The 23,026-nt window shown below is 41.3% G+C and overlaps 2 protein-coding genes across 4 annotated transcripts in view; one reads left to right on the top strand and one right to left on the bottom strand.

Moving 5' to 3' along the window:
* Positions 1 to 335: 335 nt before the first annotated feature.
* On the bottom strand, positions 336 to 14,020 carry LOC139756299 (uncharacterized). 3 transcript variants are annotated; one of them, XM_071675589.1, is made up of 7 exons: positions 13,934 to 14,020; positions 7,924 to 8,092; positions 7,665 to 7,795; positions 6,942 to 7,067; positions 4,045 to 4,154; positions 2,738 to 2,874; positions 336 to 1,027 (listed from the first exon to the last, which is right to left on the bottom strand). In XM_071675589.1, exons 2-7 carry the CDS (start codon positions 8,065 to 8,067, stop codon positions 797 to 799), a joined length of 879 nt encoding a protein of 292 aa, XP_071531690.1. In that variant the 5' UTR covers positions 8,068 to 8,092; positions 13,934 to 14,020; the 3' UTR covers positions 336 to 796. The 3 variants fall into 3 exon arrangements, with proteins under 3 accessions (XP_071531690.1, XP_071531689.1, XP_071531691.1); XM_071675588.1 differs by lacking the exon at positions 13,934 to 14,020 and adding an exon at positions 10,102 to 10,238; XM_071675590.1 differs by lacking the exons at positions 7,924 to 8,092; positions 13,934 to 14,020 and adding an exon at positions 10,102 to 10,151.
* The window catches only part of LOC139756297 (uncharacterized), a 185,963-nt gene continuing 174,117 nt past the window's right edge, over positions 11,181 to 23,026 (top strand). Inside the window, exon 1 of the mRNA XM_071675575.1 lies at positions 11,181 to 11,433. The gene's annotated coding sequence lies outside the window, so the exon portion shown is untranslated. The remainder of the gene's footprint in view (positions 11,434 to 23,026) is intronic.

The following is a 23,026-nucleotide window of genomic DNA, read 5'->3' as shown; positions in this document are numbered from 1 at the left end:
GATCCGAGGACTGAGCCTTCTGGAACCCCACTAGACATGTGAAGCCAGTCAGATGTTTCCTAATTTCTGCTGAGAAAGCTGATCTGCTATCAACACAGTCATTCTCTCATACCATGAGCTTTAATTTTCCTTAGCAATCTTTTAAGAGGTACTTTAGCAAAATCTTGCTGAAATTCCAAACGTACTTTGGAGTCCTTGTTGTCATATGTATGAACTGAAAAATTTAATTTAGATTAATCAAACAAATTTTTCTTCCAGAAACCATGTTGATGGTAGGTTAATAATCTATTCTCTTTTACAAATTTAATGATTTCATCTCTAATTGTTGTTCTTAATAATTTATCTGAAGCTGAAATGAGGCCAATGGGATGGTAATTCAAAGCACATTCCCTGTCACTGACTTTGAAAACTGGTGTTATCCTGCAATGATATGTTGAACATTTTGGTAATTGGAAGTTTGTATGAGGTTTTTATCAAGCATATCATCAATCAATATTACACAAAATTATCTACTTCCCCTTTTTCTTGATCTATACCAAAGCTTTTATCTTTCTATTATGTACACTGACTAATGAAACTATCATACTTATAAATACATTTTTATCTCTTAATGGGCATGTTGTTGGGAAGCAGTTAGCTAATATGAATCAAAGGAACACAACAATATCCTTAAACATAGTTCTTATGCAAATGGGTTCTCAATATGAATGTTCATAACTAGTACCAGTCGGAATAAAAGTGCTAATCCAATGCAACCAGGGACAATTTCCAATGTAACCACTATTTGAATATTTGATTAATGTGAATATTTCTTAGTCTTTTCAATATTTTTTCCCTTATAATTCTGGTTCTTGGCTGCTATATCTTCTTCCAAATTTACTTTTGTTTCCTCAACCTCCAAAGTAACCTGGTGTAGAAAAAGATGATGTGATGATGAGGACAATTGACGATCAAAGAATGAGATGGTACAGACATTTCCCGATTGTTCTTCCACAAGATGATACTCTGCAGCACTTCTAGATCTTCCCTGAAATACATAAAGTTCAATCTAACCATCCATACACACAAAGGGCTTATACCTTTAATAAATCCTAAGAGGTGTGGTAGTAAGATAGCAAGAGAGGGATGTATTTGTTAGAGGGGCATGGTAAGGACTTATACCATTGACACATCTAGGAAAGAAACATGTGGTAGTAATAGCAAAAGAGCAAGAGAGAGATGTGAGAGTAAGAAGAGTATACATAAGAGAGGTGAAGAGGGTGTGCTGAAATGTTTTGGACACATGGAGTGAATTATTAAGAGGGAATTGGAAGGAAAAAGGAAAAGGGGAGAGCATGGAGGAGGCGGAACAATGAACTGAAAATGATGTAAGATATTAGGACCTGAAAAAGCAAGAGGGTATGAGGCAAGCATGTGCTAAGTCACTGGAACATTGTGGTATATGGAGGCAACATACTATCACTGGCCTGAAACAGGTCATATACAGCAATCAGAGGAAACCATGGATAAGCATGTTTTGATGCCTTACACGATAGCTTGTGTTAATATGAGTAAATGAGGCCATTCTCAGTCTTTTCCTGGCACTACCTTACCATCATGGGAAACATTAAACACATATTAGAGAAAAATACATATCATCAGTAAGGTCAAACAGTCTCATACATGAAGAGTGTGTTATTTCATTTCTAAAAGAGGTCTTTCTAGAGATGAACCAGAATATAGACCTGATATTCAAATGGGTCACACGGCATATTAGTATGCGCTGTCATCGTGAATGAGTTAGGTATGAATTAGGGTTGTCCTTATGACTGATACATAAGTACCCCACTATGAGAACTGATGTTTTCCAGAGGGAGAAAATATGACTTTAAGTCAGGGGTTGACCCTTGGATCTACTTTTGTCGAGCACAGAAAGAAAGCCTAAAAAAGCAATCCTATCCAATATCAATGCAAAAAAATTAAAAAATCCTTTAATTATAAAGTACTTGGGCATATGTACATCCAGCACACAAAGAAAGCCTAAAAAAGCAATCCAATCCATTATCAAAGCAAAAAATTTAAAAATCCTATGATGTACTTGGGCATATGCACAATCATATAAAATTTCATTTGTACATCAATTCAATGCAATGCCACAATGCCTGGGTAATGTGCAGACAGATATAATGACACACAATCATTATGCCTCTTCTTCTATACAATAAATTAATAAGTACGACTTTTTTCATGAAAAATGCGTACATCCAGTTAACATGAAAATAAGGAATTATAAAGGATATGCTTACTTACCCATCCAGTTGGACAAATGACCTTGCTGAACCAATGTTCTCTCAGTTACAAACACGTAATGTTTTGTACATTTACTTGCGTAACATTAATCAGCAAATAACAAAAATTCAAAGGTAGATCACTTGTCTGGTTAGGGACACTAACAGTTTTAAACACTACCTAACAATAAAAAAAACATTCTTAAGAGAAATAAAAATATTTCAATTAAACTTTCCAATTCTCTCTATAATGAATATATCATCTCCCATACTCAACACATTGGGTTTCAAGTAAACTTCCCCAGAATATCATGGTCAAGACTCCTTCAGTACGAACACTGGTGACAGTCTAAAATGCACCATACTGTCATGGCAACTCAGAAATTCTGTATGTGGATTTTGTTACAGAGTTTTCCATATCATATGATAACATGTATAGTTATGTAAAATCATATAATAATGAAACTTACCTTATTATTTACATGCACAGTCCAAACATGGTGACAGAAATCCTTTGCAAAAGCTTCCAATTCACAATGCTTCAAAAAACTTGAACTTTGTTCTGTCCATGATACAAGAACACTACACTGACATGATACTTTAGACCCTGAAATTGGAAAGAAAATTAACTTGGGGATGGATCGAGTACAAATATCTTACCAATACACATGAACAAAGGATTTCACACAAGACTATAAGCACTTAATCTTCACCTTGCTCTTTAATCAACTTCTCAAGTGAGACTAAAGGTCCTATTCAACCTTTCGCACTTCCACATAAAGTGCCATTTTAACACAGTCAAAATTCATTCCCTCAGAATCCTTTCCTAAAACATCTGCAACTCACATAGATTTACTTATTCTTTCTGATTAACATTTATTAAGGTTACATCCTGTTGCATCATTACCTACACTATCACAGACTTTTTCACATTATCCACCATGCATATCATACTGCCAAACCATTTTAAAGCCTTTAGTCCATGTTTCTTGCTGATCATTTCTTCACACGATATATCTTTCTCACATCTTTAATCATTACTCTCTACATTCAAAGTACAACTATGTTAACCATTTCCACTGCTATTTTCTCTTTCAATTCCTAACCTTTGGAAATCTAAGGTTTCACATCCATACATCTGGGAAACAAATCTCATGGACTCTACCTACATGTTTTCTCCAATCACCAATGCACCCCTAGTTCTTCTACCATGCATGACTGTACTACATTTCTTTTTCCTGTCAAATTCCTTTCTGACCATCATACTAAATTTCTTTTTTTCCTGCCAAATGCCTTCCTGGCCATCATTCCCATTAAGTAACTCATTCAATCTATCTATATCTCTCTAATGCCTGTTCCCTCTGGAAGTCCCCTCAATGAGGTGGCCAATGCAAAAGAGTTCCATAACCGGTCAACTCTAGCAATGCCTCTTAGCCTTTAATGCCTCATCCTTAACAGGCCACTGGAAGAGGGCAATTCTAGTGCAGTGCTTTTAGAGGCTCCTTCCTAATGTCCCTAATGACTACTTCTACCTAATGTGTTTACCTCGTGTTCCAACCTAAAACTTCTATCTAACTACTACTTCTACCTAATGTTACTGTCTAATGTACCAGTCTGTTCAACAGATAGACAGATAGATAGTCTAGTTCAATATTTCCTATTTTCAGAGAAGCACACAACATGCTGACTCTTCAGCAAATATAGCACTCACCCCATGTATTTCTGCATTCATTCATACCATCACCTTTCTTATTATCAACATAATGAATGCATTAACCTGTATTATTGTCTTTGTTCATGGTCATTGCTGAGGTGCTGCAGAACTCAGCAGACTCCTGTGCCAGTGAAAGGATTCTAGCAGCATTGACCATCTGTGTTGCTGCATCTCTGAAGAAAACAAAGATAATGGATGAAAGTGCTTCACTCAAAATCAAATAAAGAATAGAATTCTGCAATCTTGTACAGATTAGCTGCATTACTTTTCCCCATCTGATTACTGTACTTTTAAGTCAAGACCCTTGATTTCAGACTTTTTTTATAGTCACATGCCCCAATCAAGACCATCTTGGGTGAAGAAAAAAAAAAATTAAGGAGGATCCCCCAGGATGAAGGTCTATCAAAAGACTAATATAGTCTATCAATTAATAGGAAATATCAGGAAGAAAAATATTGGTAAATCTAATATATTTCTTTGCAGTAAAAACATCCTCAAGTAGGTGTGCAAGCCAAGGCCATATATTCCCCACTGTATTATGGTGGAAACTAACATTCTAGGATTCTTTCCCTGTGCTACTTGTAATTGTACGAGACATGCATCTCCACATACTAATAAAGCACGCCTTCCATTTTATATGACAGTGGGAGTAGACATCCCCTACAAAAATGGATTCTTGAGTACCAATACTTTCAATCATTCTATTTCATTGTATTACATGGGTGACTCACACTAGGGCTTTTACCCATTGCTTATTATAGTTGCTTGAGACATAAGTCACTTCTACATACAGATAATGCATGCTTACTATATCAGTGAAGATGGAAACAGGCAATCTGTACAAGCATGGTGAGAGTACTTACAGCCTAAGCTGTACAAGTACAGCTAGAGCCCTAACATTGTAAACTTGTACAAGTATGGCAAGAGTACTAAAACACTAAACCAAACATGTATGGCTAGACATTTAATAAGGGCTCTGCAGCAATTAGATGTATGCCCTGGTGGCATGGATACATGAAGACACCTCAAGAGAGCAGTGGCCAAAATAATACCTGCAGAGCAGGGAAAGGGAAGCAACATCATAGCAGACAGAATGGGATGGTTGGAGCTATAAGAATCTAATTTTCCACATTTACAATGGAACCCTAGGTAGAAATTCTAAAAAGTTCATCCACAGGTTATACTCTTGCAAGCCCTGTAATGAATTATAATGAAAGCATCTGCTAGTGATCAATGGATATAAGCCTGACTATTAAAAAAGGAACAAAACTGATGAATCATAAAAATGGACATGTTTCTGAGGTAAACTGATGGCAAAACAAGTTTTATTCATGTCTGTACATAGCTTTGGGTTACAAATCACAAGAGAAGACAAATAACAATACCACAGTAAGTACTGTCATTATACACAACAGACTACTAGTGGTTATTCAGGACTGCCATGATTTAAATAGAATAATTCTAATTCTATTGGAATCAGAGGAAAACTCAATTTGAATCAAAATATTACTTTTTTCACCCAAGGATATGGTAAAATACTATTTTGTTGGCACAATCACCTCTTAGTCATCTGAATACATAAATGTCACCCTCATCCAATCTTTAAAAAATCTATTAATACTGCTGAGTGGCTCACTGTTTTAGTGTAGTATACCTGCAACATTAAGCTGCTCACTGTTCAAGTATAGTGTACCTGGAACATCAACCTGCAGTTGTTCAAGGCAATTTCGAAATCCCATAAGCATAACCCTTCAGAGAAAATAAATTTTTACGTAAGTGGTACTGTACTAGACCCCACTTATAAAGCTTTACTATATTCAGTCCATTTCCCCCAACATCTTACCTAAAGTATTGTATATTCTTAAGTAACACAGGCTAATAACAGTTAAGAGTAGGAAGTTTCCAAAAGATGCACCTGTAAAATACTTGTCCTAGACCTGTTGCTCTCAAATAGTGAACACCTTTTTTAGTTTCTGTATTTTCCTGCATTTCAGAGGGATTGCATTCATCTTCCTTTTTTATTGATACTATTTTTCAATTAGTCTTACTTAAGTATTTTGTTTCAAATAAATCATCAATTTTCTATACTCAAAAGTTTGATTAGCAGTCTGATAATTAGTTGAATCTTAGAAAGTAAGTTTTCATCCAAGCTGAAATATGAAAAGTGATTAAACAAATCCAATTTAAATGAAACATTAATTTTCTGATACAATGCAATTTTTTCTACTATGTGGTGGGCTCTCCACAAACTGAGTACAGGAAATTGATACCTAGGCCCACCACTAGTATCTTGTAACTCATAATTCACAATATTTGACAACAAAAGTCAGACTGTATTTATCAAGAATAAACAAACAGGAAAGGTAGGGAAACACTACATATCTTCAATCCGCCTGATAGAAGGCACCATTACAACACACACTCCTCAATGTGTCTTAGATGTTTGCGCCCCCCAAAACCCAATGGTTCACTTCAATTATCATAGTTCCATCTGTTAAAACATCTACACCCTCTTTAAAAATCTAAAGCACACCACTTACTCCAGGTTTCCCTCACTCAAACTCACATGCAACTACTGACATATTGGGCCAGGGTACACTGCTGTATGACTGTTTTGACGCATGGAACCTATATTAATCAATCTAACAGAAATTATCATAGTCAAAGTGGGTGAAATCGAGGTGGAATAACCTACTTAGGAGGTGAAAAGATGTCCTCACTCATCCTGTCAGCATGTGTTCTCACTGATGCTCAGAGGGCTCTGACCAAATGGGACAAAATATTTCAATCTTCATGGTAATTCCCAAACTGATAAAATATACTTGGACCTATATCATATAGGATTGTGCTCATTACCAAAAGAAGATCATCATTACTATCTAACACAATATGGAATCTATGGAAAGCCTAAGTAACTACTGACTATATAGTACGCCTAACAAAATCAACTGCATACTTACCTACAATGTGGTGTTGTGCTGTAAAACTGAAGATCATCTATGATAATGAGTGTGGGTCTATCCTTTGCAAGAATCATGTGAAGAGATGCTAGGTACCCTTGGAGATCCAATGTCTGGCTTGCATATCTGAAAATGCAATCAATAATAAATGTATAACATTAAGAAACCTAAAGACATGGCACAGATAAGAAATGAAATCTAGTAAATAAGTCATACCATGCATTTAAGCAAGTTGGACTTTCAAAAAAAAGAAGTAAAGAGAAATGATGGTCGTAAGCATCTTTCTTTTCATCTACTTTTCTCTATTGTCCAGTGATTACAATACAGTAATAAATTTTACAAGTTTAAAATTTTCCATGAGCATTTCTATAAGTCAGCAGTAGTTAGAGGGAACATGTTTAAGCAGACTTAGGGCTAAACTAGCACATCATTTACCGTAACATTTCCTAAAATTACAAACATGTTAAATATTTACTACTTTAATATAATTACTTCACAATACTTGGCAATGATGATTTGTCATATATTCACAAGATTCAGGAGACAAAATTTGTTCAGCTGAAGTACGCTTTCTTAAAACAATTTCCTCAAATCATACTTGTTCTGAAGCTCTAGCCCAAACTCCACACACCGAAATCCCAAAGCTGTCACCCTGAACCAAACATATCATTCACTCTATCAGTGAAACAAAGTCTAAAACTCCTCTATAAAAAGTATACCTACAGGAACTGTATATTATTCATTGCAGATGAAGATGGCTGAGGCATCCCATGAACACTTGGAGGAAGATGATCAAGTTTCTTTGGAGCCACAAATAACACCTGGCCCCCTGCAGCACCTTCAGTCACTGCTGCCTGTTGATTACAAACAATGTTAACAAATTATATCATTCCATTAATAAATCTTAACAAGCAAAATATGTTCATTAACCTTATCATACTATCAGTCTACAAGGAACAACATTTTCATGATGCTGTACAACCTGTATAAGTAATGCACTTTTTAGTGAGTGAACTGGGCCTATGATGAATGCTGTGGGTGTTGGAGAAAATTTTCTGGCACAGTATTCATCCATGACACTGAGGCTGGATCCCACAGGGAAGACTCGTTCCATTATCCCTGCCATTGTTCACAGACTGAAGCATAAGTGACTGTAAGAGAATTAAATGTCTGTTCAAATAACATCAGCTGCAGTTTAGGAATGAACTACGGAGGAGGATATATGGTGTCAAAGACTGGTGGTAGTTCCTAAAATGGTCATGCAGCAACTAATGAATGCAAGCAAAATGTAGTTCTATGATGAAATGGAAAAAGATTTTATGACTAAAACAGAATTCTAAAATGTAAATACAGTACTGAACTTACAAAGTTGAAGACGGATACAGAACTGAAATGGAATAATTTAATACAGTCAGTACCTTCTGTATAAAAAAAGTGAAACATCTATGACTGAATCCTCAGTACAACGACTAGGATAAACAATATATAAAAGGAATGAATAAGACTATTTCTGTTTATCCATAATAATATTAGTGCTCATAATAAAATCTACACTAAAATGTGTGCATTCTGTGAACCCTTCATCCATCAAACATAAACAAATCAGGATATAAAACAATTAATCTATATTATGCTTACAAATATGTAAGGTTCGCGTCAGATTGAGCTGTTATGCACTTACGAAACAAATAAGCTCGGCTCACTTCAGCCTTTCTTTTTAATTTCATCTAGCAAGCAAACATAACCTTAAATCATATCAATCCAGCCACTTCATCTTAAATTACAATTTCAAGGCTGTTCAATAAAATATAATAAAGTGACAAAAAAAAAATCAATGGAAAATATGTGATCTTTGGCACGTTACTACTTATGACCAAATATTGCAGCCTTGAAAGTGCAACAGCATCTAGAAAAGAGGTCCTGTAGTAACTTCAGGACACTTTTCAAGAAAGGGTTCCAGGGGCAATTATGAAAAAATATGTTAGAATTGTTCATCTTAAAGGGTATAATTGTATTAGGGAAGTCTTTATCAAATGCATTATGTAGATAATCATTATGTCATCAAATATGTTCAATTCAAAGGAATAAATTCTGACACACCCATTTAAGTAAAGAGTACTTTTCCACCTGGTTTATGTTAAATCAGGTAAGACAATATAATGAAAACAACACAAAAGAACAAATATTAACCTGTCCTAAAAAAATCCAAATGTGCATTTCAGAAATGTTCAAATTCGTGAAACAAATAATGTAATGTGGAATTTCTTTAAGAAACTGAATGAAACATGTCAATACATTCCTTACATGCGGCATAAGCGATTCAAACTGGATCATACTCTTATCCTACAATAAAAAATAGGTGTAAGTGGGGAAGCCATTAAAGATCCAGGAGAATGTACGATAAACCACTGTAAAAGTGGACGAAGCACTTGGAAAACTCAACAAAACCTATGTAAACCTCAACTAGCTTCAGACAACTGAGATGCTGATGGGGGCTTTATGGAATAACTGCCTCTGGAAAGACTGGACTGCAGTGCTACCAGCTTCCTGGCATGTCAACTGTTTGTTTACACTTTATGCCATTTGGTGCAGTACTCAACCCAAGTTGTATCCAATATATTTCAACTGCAACACAAAGTTGAGATAAATATTTGCTGCCAAAGGAAGTTAGATGAGGAATTCGTTGGTTGTTGTTTTCTATAAGTGTTTCGCCTACAGTAAAATTAACCCCCATATTTACCTTGATCTTCTTAGTTATCCCCACATCTACATATTCATTGTCAGGATATATAGAAAATGCTCAAAATTATGTAACACGTCTAAATCACTTCTACTTTAGTGCAAGGCATGTTTTGATGACGTACCACTGTTATCAAATTCAACATAAAAAAAATCGATGGGTTGTTTAACTGACACTTTATCCAAACCATCTAATTTTTGTTAATTTTAGCTACCAACAATGTAATCTCCTAACAAAACAAACCTAAGTTGACCTAACAGTGTGGACATCGGCCCTAGTTTTTAGCAAGAGACGAATAATTTCACATGTTTGTTCATTCAAAGACTTTACTACAACTCATTTTCAATCAACTGACACTAATTCATACAATAATGTAATATAATAATGAAAAGAATACAAAGAAGTTAATCAATTTCTTACTTGGAGTGAAAACACACTCATTAACAATTTTCTTTTCCCGCAGTTTGGTTTTGGATAACCTACGCAAATATATTATTAAATGGTGAACAACAATGATCATCTAAACAACTGTAGATTATTTCTCTTTAGAATATGTAATTTCTTTTATAAGTGTGTAATATTCTATTGTAGATGTTTAGATCAAATTAGGAGAGAAACATATAGGCTCCTAATTCCTAATGTTTATGAGACATCTGGTATTTATTAACTTATAAGTCGTTTACTGAAAATATGTCTGAGTGTATGATTGACCAATCAATGTCATTTTCAACAAAATCAATCAAAAAATATTTATAACTAAATGTTCTATAAATTAATATTATGAAGAAGTAGCTTCCCATTGGCTGATGATGATGTCACACGGAACTACTTCGACTGATGCGATTGGCTGAAAATGCTGCCACATACACAGAGATTCATTTGTTTATTTAAATGTATCTTGTGAGCTGTCTAGGCATTTTCAATGAATTAATTTTCTCCCCAAAAGCACAATGAGACTAGAATTGACTAATGAAATTAGTACAAGTCCATAAACATAATGAAAACCCAGGTCTTTCGCATACGTTATCTTATTTAGCTTGCGATTTCTTCAATTGCCTCTGACTTCGGAGTAATTGTTTGTGGCGTCTGATCAACAGACACTGAGAAAATACATGAATATTATAGAATTATATATGTTTGAGACTGTGGCTACATAAACTACATATCTGAGAAAATAACTGAGCTTTATAGAAGCGAATATTGAGCTCTTTCAACGACTCGGATGCAGCATCAGCTCTTCTCTACGGCAGTCCTTGATGTGTGCCAAAGCTGGTCTTCAAATCACACCTTCACGGTCATCTTAATTTCGCGGTCAAAATATATGCACACTCCTTCCTAAACTATACCATTGCTGTACAAATAAATATCAAAACAAAATTAATATTCTTTGAAAACAGATATGCCAAAGGTCAAGTGAACGCCATACGAATTTAGATTCCCATCAACATGCATCTCAACATTAGTCATATTGTATGAATCGGTGAGGTTGCATGTGAAGTTAAGCTATCTTTTCGTTGTCATCCCACTCCTACATTATGAATACCAGATATGCTTCGATAGAATAAATGTCAGCGAGTTTAACATGGCTGTGGAATGTCTCGGAAGTCAATACCGCCTGGGGGAAAGTGTGTGACTGAGAAATTTTGCGAGGAGACTCGAAGTTTTGGCGCGTGAGTCACTGCCTAAACCAGCTCTGACTCAGCCCCCCTCTGGGTATCTGAAACCCGTCTAAAGCACCCATGAAAATCATAGGTAAGTAGATATTTACACATTCATCTTTAATTGTGGTAAAGGTCAATGCATTCTTGTGTATACGGTTCATCTTTTGTGGTGCATAATCCCTTAGAAGGAAGATATCGGGTTGAGTGTTGTTGGGGGCGAGCCAAATTCAGCCAGAGATTTCCAAATCCAAACCCCGTTATAGTGATGAAGGACGGACGGCTGGAGGTTAGTAAAGGTAAGGCTGTAAATTGTAAATAAATACATATCGATATACTTTCTTGTTCTCTAGTCTAGACTTTGTCAATGAAACTATTTAACGCACGTAATTGGCTTTAGTTTACTGGGAAGTACATAGGAAGGAAATGATTATGTATTCAGCGAACAGAACATTGACATGTAATATTGGTCTCACATTACAATGAAAAATTAGAATTACTTTATTATTCTACGTCATATCCTGCCTTGAACGTCTGTGGTGCAGTCTTTTGGCGTCTACTTCCACGTTGCTCATTATTATTCCACTACCCTCTTTAGCTATATTCTCTCTCTCCCCGTAACTTTCTGGTTCTCTCCTCTTTCACGGTCGTTAAGTTTTCCATGAAGTACTTAAGCGTGTCCAGGCACTCGAGTTTCCGCGCAGAATGTTGCACCTGCCATCTTGATACTTAAGAGCACTCAGCTCTTAGCACCCCACCTTAACCATCCTCTCAGCTCTACATCACCAGTCCTCTCAGCCCAGCACCACCACTGTCTTCTCAGCACTCCATCATTAAGGTCCTCTCAGCACTCCATCATCACGGTCCTCTCAGCACCCCACCATCACGGTCCTCATAGCACTACACGACCAGTCCTCTCAGCACTCAACCATCACGATCCTCTCAGCACTCAACCATCACGGTCCTCTCAGCACTCAACCATCACGGCCCTCTGGACACCCTACCATTACGTTCCCCTCAACACCATACCATCACTGACCTCTCAGCGCCCAACCACCACGGTCCCCTCAGCATCCTATCCTCTTTGTACTATCGGCACCCTACCATCACGGTCCTCTCAGACTTCAACACTGTCCTCTCAGCACCCCAACATCACTGTCCTCTCGGCACCCCATCATGGTCTTCTCAGTACTCAACGCGGTCCCCTCAACACCCTATTTTCATGATCCTCTCAGCTCTCCGCCATCACGGTCCTCTCAGCACCCAACTATCATGGTCCTTGCTCTCCACTATCACGGTCCTCTCATCACCCCATCACAGCGGGTCTCAGCATTACCCCATCACCACGTTGAGGAAAGGTCATTACATTCAAGGGTCGTACCTTTGTGCTCAAGGGGTTAATTGTGGGTCTACGGTCGAGTGTATCATGCTGGGCACGTGTTGTTGGGCTGTGCCAAATGCGAGCAGCAACAGTTGGCTGCATCAGTCTTGAAGGCTAGTTGAAGCGAATACGTGTTGGTTGTTAAAACCTGGCCTATAAGGTCGAACGAACGAATTCAACGTATGATACACGCATTACATCTTCCCTAGTCATCTCCCATCTCACGCACACTCATGTAATGTATCAAAAAAGAAGACCTGGTTTCCTAGGTTAGGGACCTTTGTTCTAATGTTCCGGAATCCTTGTTTTCTATTTTTTTTTATTTGAACGCGTATTTTTTTATTTTATATGAAATAATCGAAAATGACAAATGGTTACTAAGAGGATAAATGTGGGGCTAAATAATCATAAATAAAAGATGTCTTGTACACACAAAAACTAAAAACACGTCATACGTTGAAATCTGGTGCAGTACACAGGATGTGTGGTCTAATACTAGCTACATTCCCTCGTTTTGGAAGACATATGCCAATATTTTCGTTGCTACTAGATGACGAGAAAACACTTGATTTGAAGCAGTAACCAGTACTTTCAAGAGTTGACATTTCCATAAATACAACTGGGTCCCTTTTAGATAAAATCTGACTCCTTTATCCACTGTAACAGAACGTCCAATAGAATTGAAATCCGTGTCGGGAGGGGAATAATTACTTATCAGTGATAAATGTCATCCAAAGATTTCATATTAAAAGTTTATGATTGATGACAATATGGCACATCTCTTCCATAATTTGATTTTGGGTGAAGTTTGGGAAGGCAGTGATTCTACAAGTTCTGATCAGTGGCGCCTATTTCACGACCTGAACATGTTATTTTCTTTCGCCTGGCACATCAATTAATTGATAATAAGAAAGCAAAGTACCTTATTCATCATTCAGTTGCCTCACCGATCACTCTCCTTTCCCACTAACCGTTCACCCTAGTCCCAGCCCACTACTCATCAAGCTTAAACCCTATCACCTACGTTATCCATCAAGCTTAGCCCCTATCACCTACCTTAATCATCAAGAACCGAAACATTTTCACACTTACCCATGTGCCTATCATCCATGCACCCCTCTGCCCATCTTGTTTTACGAACGTTTCACCGACCTGCCTTACCTATCTGTTACTCAGCATTCTCCTCACTACCTGCCATCCATTAAGAACTTACCTTATCAAAATAATCTTTCACGAACACTGGTCAAAGCAACACTTTCTGCTGGGTACCCTTAACGGACACATTCCCCTGGTCTTGTATATGGGTAGTCAATCGAAGATTTGTTTCATGAAAATAATCAACACATTTATCTAAAATTGCAAGTGAAAATTTGTGTACTGAAATTATAATATATATATTAGATAATACGAATTGAAATATATTATGATATTCTTTAAATAGATTTTTGATGGAAAGATTAAACTCTGATTTGATGTCTTTACCCGTTGTATACACCGTGGAAGCGGGAAAGGGGGCGTCAGTAGCACACGCAGTTATTTGGTGCAAGGAGAATAAGGTTTGTCTCGTTGAAGAGATTAGGGATCACTGCTGTAGGTCACCCAGATACAGTGTATGCAAGGAAATTGATTAAGAAGGCACTACATTCGATGTTAAGTGTCCAGCATGAAGTTTGTGATGGAAGACCACCGCACGCCTGGAGGTACAGCGTAAGTTATGCTTTGTCAGTGGAAATTTTTCCCAGTATTTAGTATTCACCCCTTACTTCATCTAGCCAACCGCCCTACCCACTACCCACCATACTTACTACTCACGATACCTCTAATCTACTTATCTAGCCATTACCTGCTTATCTTACCCACTGTTCACCTCGCCCATATCCTATCTCCACCCATCTGCCATACCCAACGCCCTCACCTTCGTCTACCTGGCGTATCATCCCACTCATGCCTGACCAACCAGTCGTACCCATCACCCATTTATCCACTAACCTCGTACTGTAACATATGATTGGTACATGTATGCAGAGAACAGCCGACTGAAAACCCCAAAGTGTTCAATGGATGAAAAAAAAAAAAAAAAAAAAAGCGTGCGAGACATCAGTAGACCCGAATGTGTGATCAGGTTGGAGAGTGGGGAGGTGAAGCCGGCGGTGTACATGCCTAGTGTTGATCACGTGTGGGAGGATTACACTCGTCACACGACTTCCGGAAGCCCCTCCCCATCCTTCACAGTGAGGCTTCTTCTCCCATCTTGACCCGTATTCGCCTGTCATTCTGTTCTGCAGGACTTTAATGGTGATGTCACTGAACTCACGTCCTCTGAAGCTTACGTAAACTTAAGTTAGGGATTTCTTGGTGATTTAAGCACAGAATTGAATCTGTGAATGGTAAAACTCTGCTGTTTAGTTCAGTTTTTTTTTACTTGTGTCAGTTGTGTGGCTGAGCAGCAGCAGCTGGGCCTCACGAATTACGGGGCTTCACAAAACTGTGATGCTCGGAAATTTATCTGATTGGAAATAATGCTCTTGGGTCTGTTTGTGAACCGAGCAGCCACCGTCCGCCTCGGGCAGGAAGCTACGCCCTTCGCTCTTTAAGAAGCTTTACCGAAAGATGCAAATAGTTCATTATATTCTTGTTTAGTGGTCGTAAGCTCTTGTGCAACTGATCAAGGAGAGGGGTCAGATATTTGGAGGGCAAGAGAGATGGGCAGGGATTGAAGAGGGCAGATGGTGAGGTGGGAGGCAGGAGAGGAAGAGCAGGTGTGAGTATAAGGAGAGGCTGTGGCAGGTGGGGCAGCGCCACACTGTGACAGTGTTTACTGAGGGCGTCGGGCCAGCAGTCACACCCCCACACACCATAAACAATAACACGTGGCACCTCCCTCTTCACACTACACCCACCACCTGCTTACCCAGCAGGTGAAACCAGCCTACCAGTAGGTAAGGTCAGCCTACGCAGCAGGTGAGGCCAGTTTAACCAGCAGGGAAGCCAGTCTGCCCAGCAGGTGAGGCCAGCCAGCCCAGCAGGTGAGGCTAGCTTATCCAGCTGGCGAGGCCAGCCTATCCAGCAGGTTAGGCTAGCCTGTTCAGTAAGTGAGGCCAGCCAGCTTATCCACCAGGTGAGGTAAGTCAGCCAAGCAGGTGGGGTCACCTTTACTCAGCAGGTGAGGTCGGCAGGTCTACTTTTGTCATTCACATTATGTATGGCTTAAGATGCTTTTTGGTGTTCCCTGGAGCAACGACGATTCGAGACTTGGGTATAATGTCGCGACCTTTGACCCTGATCCTTCAGATTCAGGGCCAAAGGCTAGGCCATCATGGCATAGTGTCATACTGTTATGTTCAAGGGTCACACCACCGTGTTCATTGGGCTAAGATTCTCTCTCTCTCTCTCTCTCTCTCTCTCTCTCTCTCTCTCTCTCTCTCTCTCTCTCTCTCTCTCTCTCTCTCTCTCTTCCCTATCAGGGGTGACCCGCCCGACCTTCCCCCACCCGACCCCCTCTTGGATCCACCCCTGACTCATCACTGGTCAGTACAGTTTTCGGGAAGATGAATACAGTGAGGAACCACACACTGACAGCTGACCCCAGTATGGTCGTTGTTTATACACTAGAGCAGCTCATGAACGCCCACTTGTTCTGACGTACATTGTGCCCCTCTTGGCTGGTTGCAGCTGGGAAGTAGTCTCAGTATGGCACTTCTAAAGATCGTTAATCAGTTTCTGTTTTTTCTTTTCTTTATTTTTGAGGGGGACAAGGGAGCCACCTCTGGTGCTCACAGACTGTACTGTACAGTGGTGCTCACAGACCGTGCGGTATAGTGGTGCTCACAGACTGTATGGTACAGTGGTGCTCACAGACCGTACGGTATAGTGGTGCTCACAGACTGTACGGTACAGTGGTGCTTGCAGACTGTACGGTACAGTGGTGCTTGCAGACTGTACGGTACAGTGGTGCTCACAGACCGTGCGGTACAAAAGTCCTCACATATTGTACGATACTGTGGTGGTCAGAGGCTGTACGGTACAATGGCCCTCAGATTACAGTACATTGCTGCGGTACAGTGCTGATCATAGACTTTACGGTACTATGCAGCTTACAATCTGTACGTTGCATTGCTGCTCACCGACTTTACGGTACAGTACTTTTCCCGGACAGTACGGTACAGTGGTACTTAATGTATTAGACAACGGTGCAACGCTGGTCTCAGACTGTATGATACAGTGTCCCCAGCTCTCACCTGAAGCTAGGAAGCCACCATGGTTGGTCGTCCATGTTGTACCCATACGCAGTTGCCCATAGAACAGGTGGCCGATATGCTTTCATTGTAACACGCTGGATAACCTGTGACATTTTATTGCCAGACTCACCACCGCACGACAGTCATGCGAGTTCATTTTGACAGTACGAGGGTTAACCGGAAGTGCAGTCTAACGTATTTTTAGTGCATGCCTCACATCCTGGCCAAGTTATTATTGCGCTTTTTACTCTGCATCGGAATTATTGAGGATTTGATAGTGGAAGATGGAAGGGGCTTTGACGTCGGCCATGCTGCGCTTTCGTTAACATTGGTTTATATTTCCTGGAAATGATATTAGAGATTTTGGCTTCAAAAAGACGTAAAGAAGCATCTCCCCATTTTTCTTTTTTTATTTCGGAAGAATGGGGATAACTTTTATAAATGGGACTCCATTTTGAGTGTCGGTCCAGTCTACTACAGAACCTGTGTCAGACTTCCGAAAGACGACTTAGAGTGTGGAGGATGCCATAATAAAGACACGAATAAACATACAAGAAAATAGAAAGGCTTGTGTCGCGTGCTTATAGAAGGACAGGCGGAAGCAGGAGAGAGAGAGAGAGAGAGAGAGAGAGAGAGAGAGAGAGAGAGAGAGAGAGAGAGAGAGAAGGCAGGTTGCACAGCAGGGAGTGAGGGCAGGTCTTTTAGCAGGGGAGGGAAGGATCTTCCTGAAGGAGACAAAGGAGTTGGGTAGGATCGTGTGATGGCATTGTCCAGTGTTTGTACAGCATTACCGTGGCGTCTCGGGAGGCCAGGCCCTCTGCCTCGCCTGCTGGAGGACCTCGCCTTTCTTCTCCAGCCGCTCTGAGACGCTCCCGTCTTTGTCCTGCACCACCAGCAGCAGCAGCAAGTGTTGGGCGGTGCACGGAGGTTGGGGGGGAAGGGAGCTTGGTCCTCAGCTGTTGACTCTCTTTTGACGTTGTTACTTGTATTTTAATTCGACTAGAGAGAGAGAGAGAGAGAGAGAGAGAGAGAGAGAGAGAGAGAGAGAGAGAGAGAAAGCAGGTGTGGGGAGGGTCTTTAAGCCAGTAGTTATGGTCTGGTGAGGTATCTCTGGCCTGCTGGCGTCCCTCCCAGCTTGCAGGAGGTCCATGACCCAAGTCAGTATCAAAGGCGTGAATCGTCATCATCTTCGTCAGTCCACGAGGGTGTTCGTGGGCAGGTTGCCCGCCCTGCCAGCCAGGAAGCCGTCACCTTCCTGGCACCTGTGCTGCAGAGAGAACGTCAGGTCGTCACTCTTGATCAGTGTTCACTCTCAGGTGGGTGGAAGTTATTGTGTGTGGGTTGGGAGACCATCGATGGCCTTAGAGGTCGTGTGAAGCGCACCAGAGTTTTAATTCAAGTTTGGGATCATAGGTTGTCATGTGGTCACCCGCCTTGTCGTGGTGTGATCTAATGCCAGGTCAGGCCTTCCCGGACCTGACGTCATGTCAGGTCAACCCTTCCTAGATAGGTCATGAGGTGGATGATTCCGTCCTGGAAATGACCTAACCGCATCCCTTTCCAGTCTCAGCATTTCCCTGGACAACAGAGGATGTTGTTCTTTAGAAAATGATCATTTCACGTCTTGCATCATCATCTGATGCACACACATGCGGAGAATGATGGTGTGTGGTCAGGTCAGAATGCTGAAGGGTCTTGTGTCGTCACCACACTGTAGAAGGGGAGCAGGCTTTGGTAATACTGCCGTGTGTGACTGTGTTGTGTTGGTAATGCCTTGAGCTTGGTGTGTGGACTTGGCTGTTGAGCTGGCAAGGCGATGGTGACCCGCCATTGCAGTAGGATGGTCCTGTTTCATAAACAGGAAAACTTGTATTGTCTCAGTAGAAAGTGACACCGCCAGGACGCCCACAGTGTCATCATATTAGGAAAAACTACGCAAGATATTGTGTAAGAAAAAAAGATGTACGCAGACCATAAAGAAATGGCCATAAAGAAATGTCCCTTCTTATACACTGTTACAGGAGAAACACACATGATGAAATGATTAGAATTAAAAAAGATAGATTATGTATTTTTTTATATTCTTATGTGTGTAACTTTTCTTGTGATAGTGATGGACTGAGAGGGGGATCAGGAGACACTGGTAATACCCTAATACTGTGCTATGTAAATGCAAAGGTGGTATGGCTAAGGGTGGGCTGCTGCAAGTGGTGCAAGATTAGGGTAAGGTGAAGTGAGGTGGGCAGGAGTCCCGCGGCGCTGGTGCAGGAGCGTGAGGGTCCCGTAGGAGATATGAGTCGTTGTCTGGTCTCATGGAGCTTTTGCAGGAGGGAAATGGCGCAGTCGAAGTCCCAGAGTCAGCCAAGCAGGAGCGAGGAGGGGTATTCGAGGTCTCGTAGCTGTGCTGCCGGTGCAGCAGGAGGGAAGAGGCGTTGCTGAGGTGCTTTGGTCCAGGAGGGAGGTAGGCGGTTGCTGACGTTAAGTTGCGCTGTAGGAGGAAGATGATTTGACACAGTTACTTTACTCATTGCAGAAGGTAGGCGATAGCAGGAACCCACGAGGCCCTTGTCAGTAGGAGGAGGAACCAGAGTCACCTGGGGCTGCGACTGACGATGTTAACCCCCCACAGGCTCTTGTCGCAGGAGTTGATGTTTGAGTCACATAGCCAAAACGTGTTTCAGGCGTATGGGTGGTACTGTTGTGGTGTGAGACGAGTGGTCTGCTTGACCGACTGATTCATGTGACTGTTGACTGCTTCCTGTGGCTGGTGCAAGCCCAGCTAAGAGCCGATGGGGTAACGCACGCCAGTGGGGATTAATGTCAGGCAAGACGTTACTGTGGGGCCCATGGAGGATTTTAGAAACTCGTTGATTGACGGGAGTTTGGAAGCTGGTGGACCATACGTTTCTGGAGGACGCGGTGATCTACCCACCCGGGTACCATTGCCAAGGTCGCACGAGGTGCCTTGCAGGTACGTTACTTGGGTTAAGTTAGGTCAGGAGATGAACGTTAGTTCGCCGTGAGAGAGATGATGGAGGGCATCTGTGTAGCATCAGTGGGTGATGACAACAAAGGTTCCTCCACCAGTCGTGCTTCACTTGGGAAGTGGACGAGTGATGAGGTGGATAAGATGAGTGACGAGGTGGATGAGATGAGGCAGATGTTTACTGTTGTGGACTGACCTCCACCTCGGGGCCCGTCGGCCTGACCAAGGGCACCTCTGCCCGACGCCGCCCCGCTCTCTTGGTATGCATGACGGGTGTAGTGGGCGGCCGTGGACAGGTTGTTGACGGCGGGGAGGTCATGGGTGGTAGGGAGGCCCTGGCTGGTACCTACCTGCGACAAGATTTTGCCATATAGGTATAGCAAAATCTTGTTACAATGTCATCCCTCGCCTACTCGCACTTCTCATCAAATTCTATCCGACGACCATCAGGGAGTATCCTCAGACATGCGTCTAACACCCAGTTAGATCATGAATTCTCTTTGTAATTCCTTACATATGTCCTGAAATTCCTATATACTTCCTTACATACATACTTGATCCCCATAAATAAGAATCCCCGAAATAGTTCACTCCCCCCTCACTCTGAATCCTGTACACAGTTCCACCCACCCTCTCCCCAAACCATAAATCCCCGTGTGTGTGGTGGAAATCCTCCCCCCCCCTACCCCTCCAGTATATACATGCTATAAATCCTCACTTCCCTTAGCCGTAAATCTCCCTGTTTATAGGCCCCCCCCCCCTCTCTCTCTCTCTCTCTCTCTCTCTCTCTCTCTCTCTCTCTCTCTCTCTCTCTCTCTCTCTCTCTCTCTCTCTCTCTCTCTCTCCGTCCTTACAGCGCCATAAGTCTCACGGTACAAGAAGGAAGTGTAGCGAAGCTTGTATTTATTGTATATGTCTCTTTCCCAAGGCCCTACCCCTCCCGCTAGTCCAGAGCTGCCACCCCCGTTTATCCGCACCGCCAGTAATCCGTAGTCTCAGACTCGTTACTCACACACTCATTTAATCATGTATTTTCTTTTGTTTATCCGTTTTATTTTTACACCCATTTAACCGAATGGTTCCGAGGGTTTCGTTTATCTGATCTGGTTGCCAGCCGGATCCTAGGCTCGTTCATCACGAACTCGCTTAGCCGTATAGTTTCGTTTATCCGCGTTGGTGATCTACCGTATTATGGGTTCGGGTATAGCAAACTTAGTTGTACGGTCGCAGTCGTATATAAATGATTTTCATTCCTATTTAAATGAACTTTGGAGTCCCGTTCAGATGTACTTCAGTTTTCCTGTTTAAATGAACTTGAATCTCGTTTGAATCCCGTTTAAGTAATCTTCCGTCTTTAGCACGACGTTACGACCTTAGTGTATGATGTATTGTCCTTTGACCTGATTCTTAATGAAGTTGATTTGGTTGTCATACATAAGGGTCGTCTCGTTCGTGCTCAAGGTTCGTACAGTTCGTGCTCAAGGGTCACACACCGTCGTGCTCTAGGGTAGCACCGTTCGTGCTCAGAGCTGTTGTCGGGATTTGAGTGCTGTTACTGGCAGGTACTTCATGAGAGTCCGTATGTGGAAATTAATGTGCGTGAGAGAGAGAGAGAGAGAGAGAGAGAGAGAGAGAGAGAGAGAGAGAGAGAGAGAGAGAGAGAGAGAGAGACTGTTGTTAAAATTCTCTCTCTCTCTCTCTCTCTCTCTCTCTCTCTCTCTCTCTCTCTCTCTCTCTCTCTCTCTCTCTCTCTCTCTCTCTCTCTCACACACACACACACACACAGAGCAGCAGGAGTACCATGAGAGCCGATCAGGTGGTGGAGGCGTCCGTCATGAGGGAGGGCAGGTGTGTGTGTGTGGGGGTGAAGACTGCCTTGCTTCTTACCCTCAGCTACCGCGGGCAGGTCCTCACGCCGTGTGGTCATTAGCGTCGCCACGGGGGTAATTAAGATGGACTTTTTCACGCTGGTTCCCATTGCCTGGGGAGGAGTTACAGGGGAAGGGGAAGGCGAAGAACACGAGGAACACAAGGAATGTAAATAGAACTTGATCTTTGGGAAGGGCTGTAGTCTGGTGATTTGTTCTCATTAATATTAACCTTTCATATGCAAATGAGTATTTTCTCATCTTTCATAGTAAATTAACACGTGTTTTTTTAATGATCTTCCATATATAAATGTACGTGCCTGTTTAACTATCTGTATGTAAATGTGTTTGTATATCCAATTATCATCCTTGTTTAAATGTTTGTATACTTAATGCTTTGCATGTAAATGTGTTAGTATATTTAAAGGTCTGTAAGTGAATGAGTTGGTGTATTTAATGATTCTTATTTTCTGTAACAGACATTACATATTTTCCGTATTTCAAAGACCGAATCACCGTAGGAATGTCTCCGTCATCATGCAAATTACGCTGTCATGATAGTCGCTTAGACCGTCACCAGCTGCGGCCAGGACGCGACGCTCCTGCCGCTCCTGATGATGAAGGATCAAACGGGTTCGATTCCCTCCAGAATTGAGAAGTCTAACATCAACCAGGACGCCTGCAGATGCAAGGTCACGCGTGGCAAATGGATATTATTATCGATAAATGTAGGGTTTTTACACATCGGCAGTGAAACCGAGTTTACTGGATACGTTCTGTTGAACTGCATACGGTAACACAGGATAAAGACTCGGGCGTGATACTCTATGGTGACCGAAAGCCTTATAAATAAGCATTGCACGGAAGCAGTGAAAAAAAGGGGGCGAACAAAATGATAGGATTCAGAGGTAGGGCGAACGACTTTGGGAAACTAATCCTCGCTCTTTACGATTCACTGGTGTGTTCCCACCTTGAACATTCGGCCATCCAACTTGAGAAAAGACATAGACAGAATAGAGAGTACAGCGGCGAACTTCCAAGACGATTCCCGGACTGAGAAACAGATCTTATGGGAGCCGGTTAGCTTTGTGGCGCCATATTTAGGTTTTCTGTGGCCAGGGTGGACTACAGGGTATATTGTGACAGGGGCGAGAAGACTGCAGGGTCTTTCTGACTGGTAGGTGCAGGGAAGGTGTGGAACAGGCAGTGAACAG

The sequence above is a fragment of the Panulirus ornatus genome, chromosome 21 (assembly GCF_036320965.1).
Source record: "Panulirus ornatus isolate Po-2019 chromosome 21, ASM3632096v1, whole genome shotgun sequence".
NCBI lineage: Eukaryota > Metazoa > Arthropoda > Malacostraca > Decapoda > Palinuridae > Panulirus > Panulirus ornatus.
The sequence above is the reverse complement of the archived record's forward strand: the minus strand, read 5'-3'. Positions and strand labels throughout refer to the sequence as shown.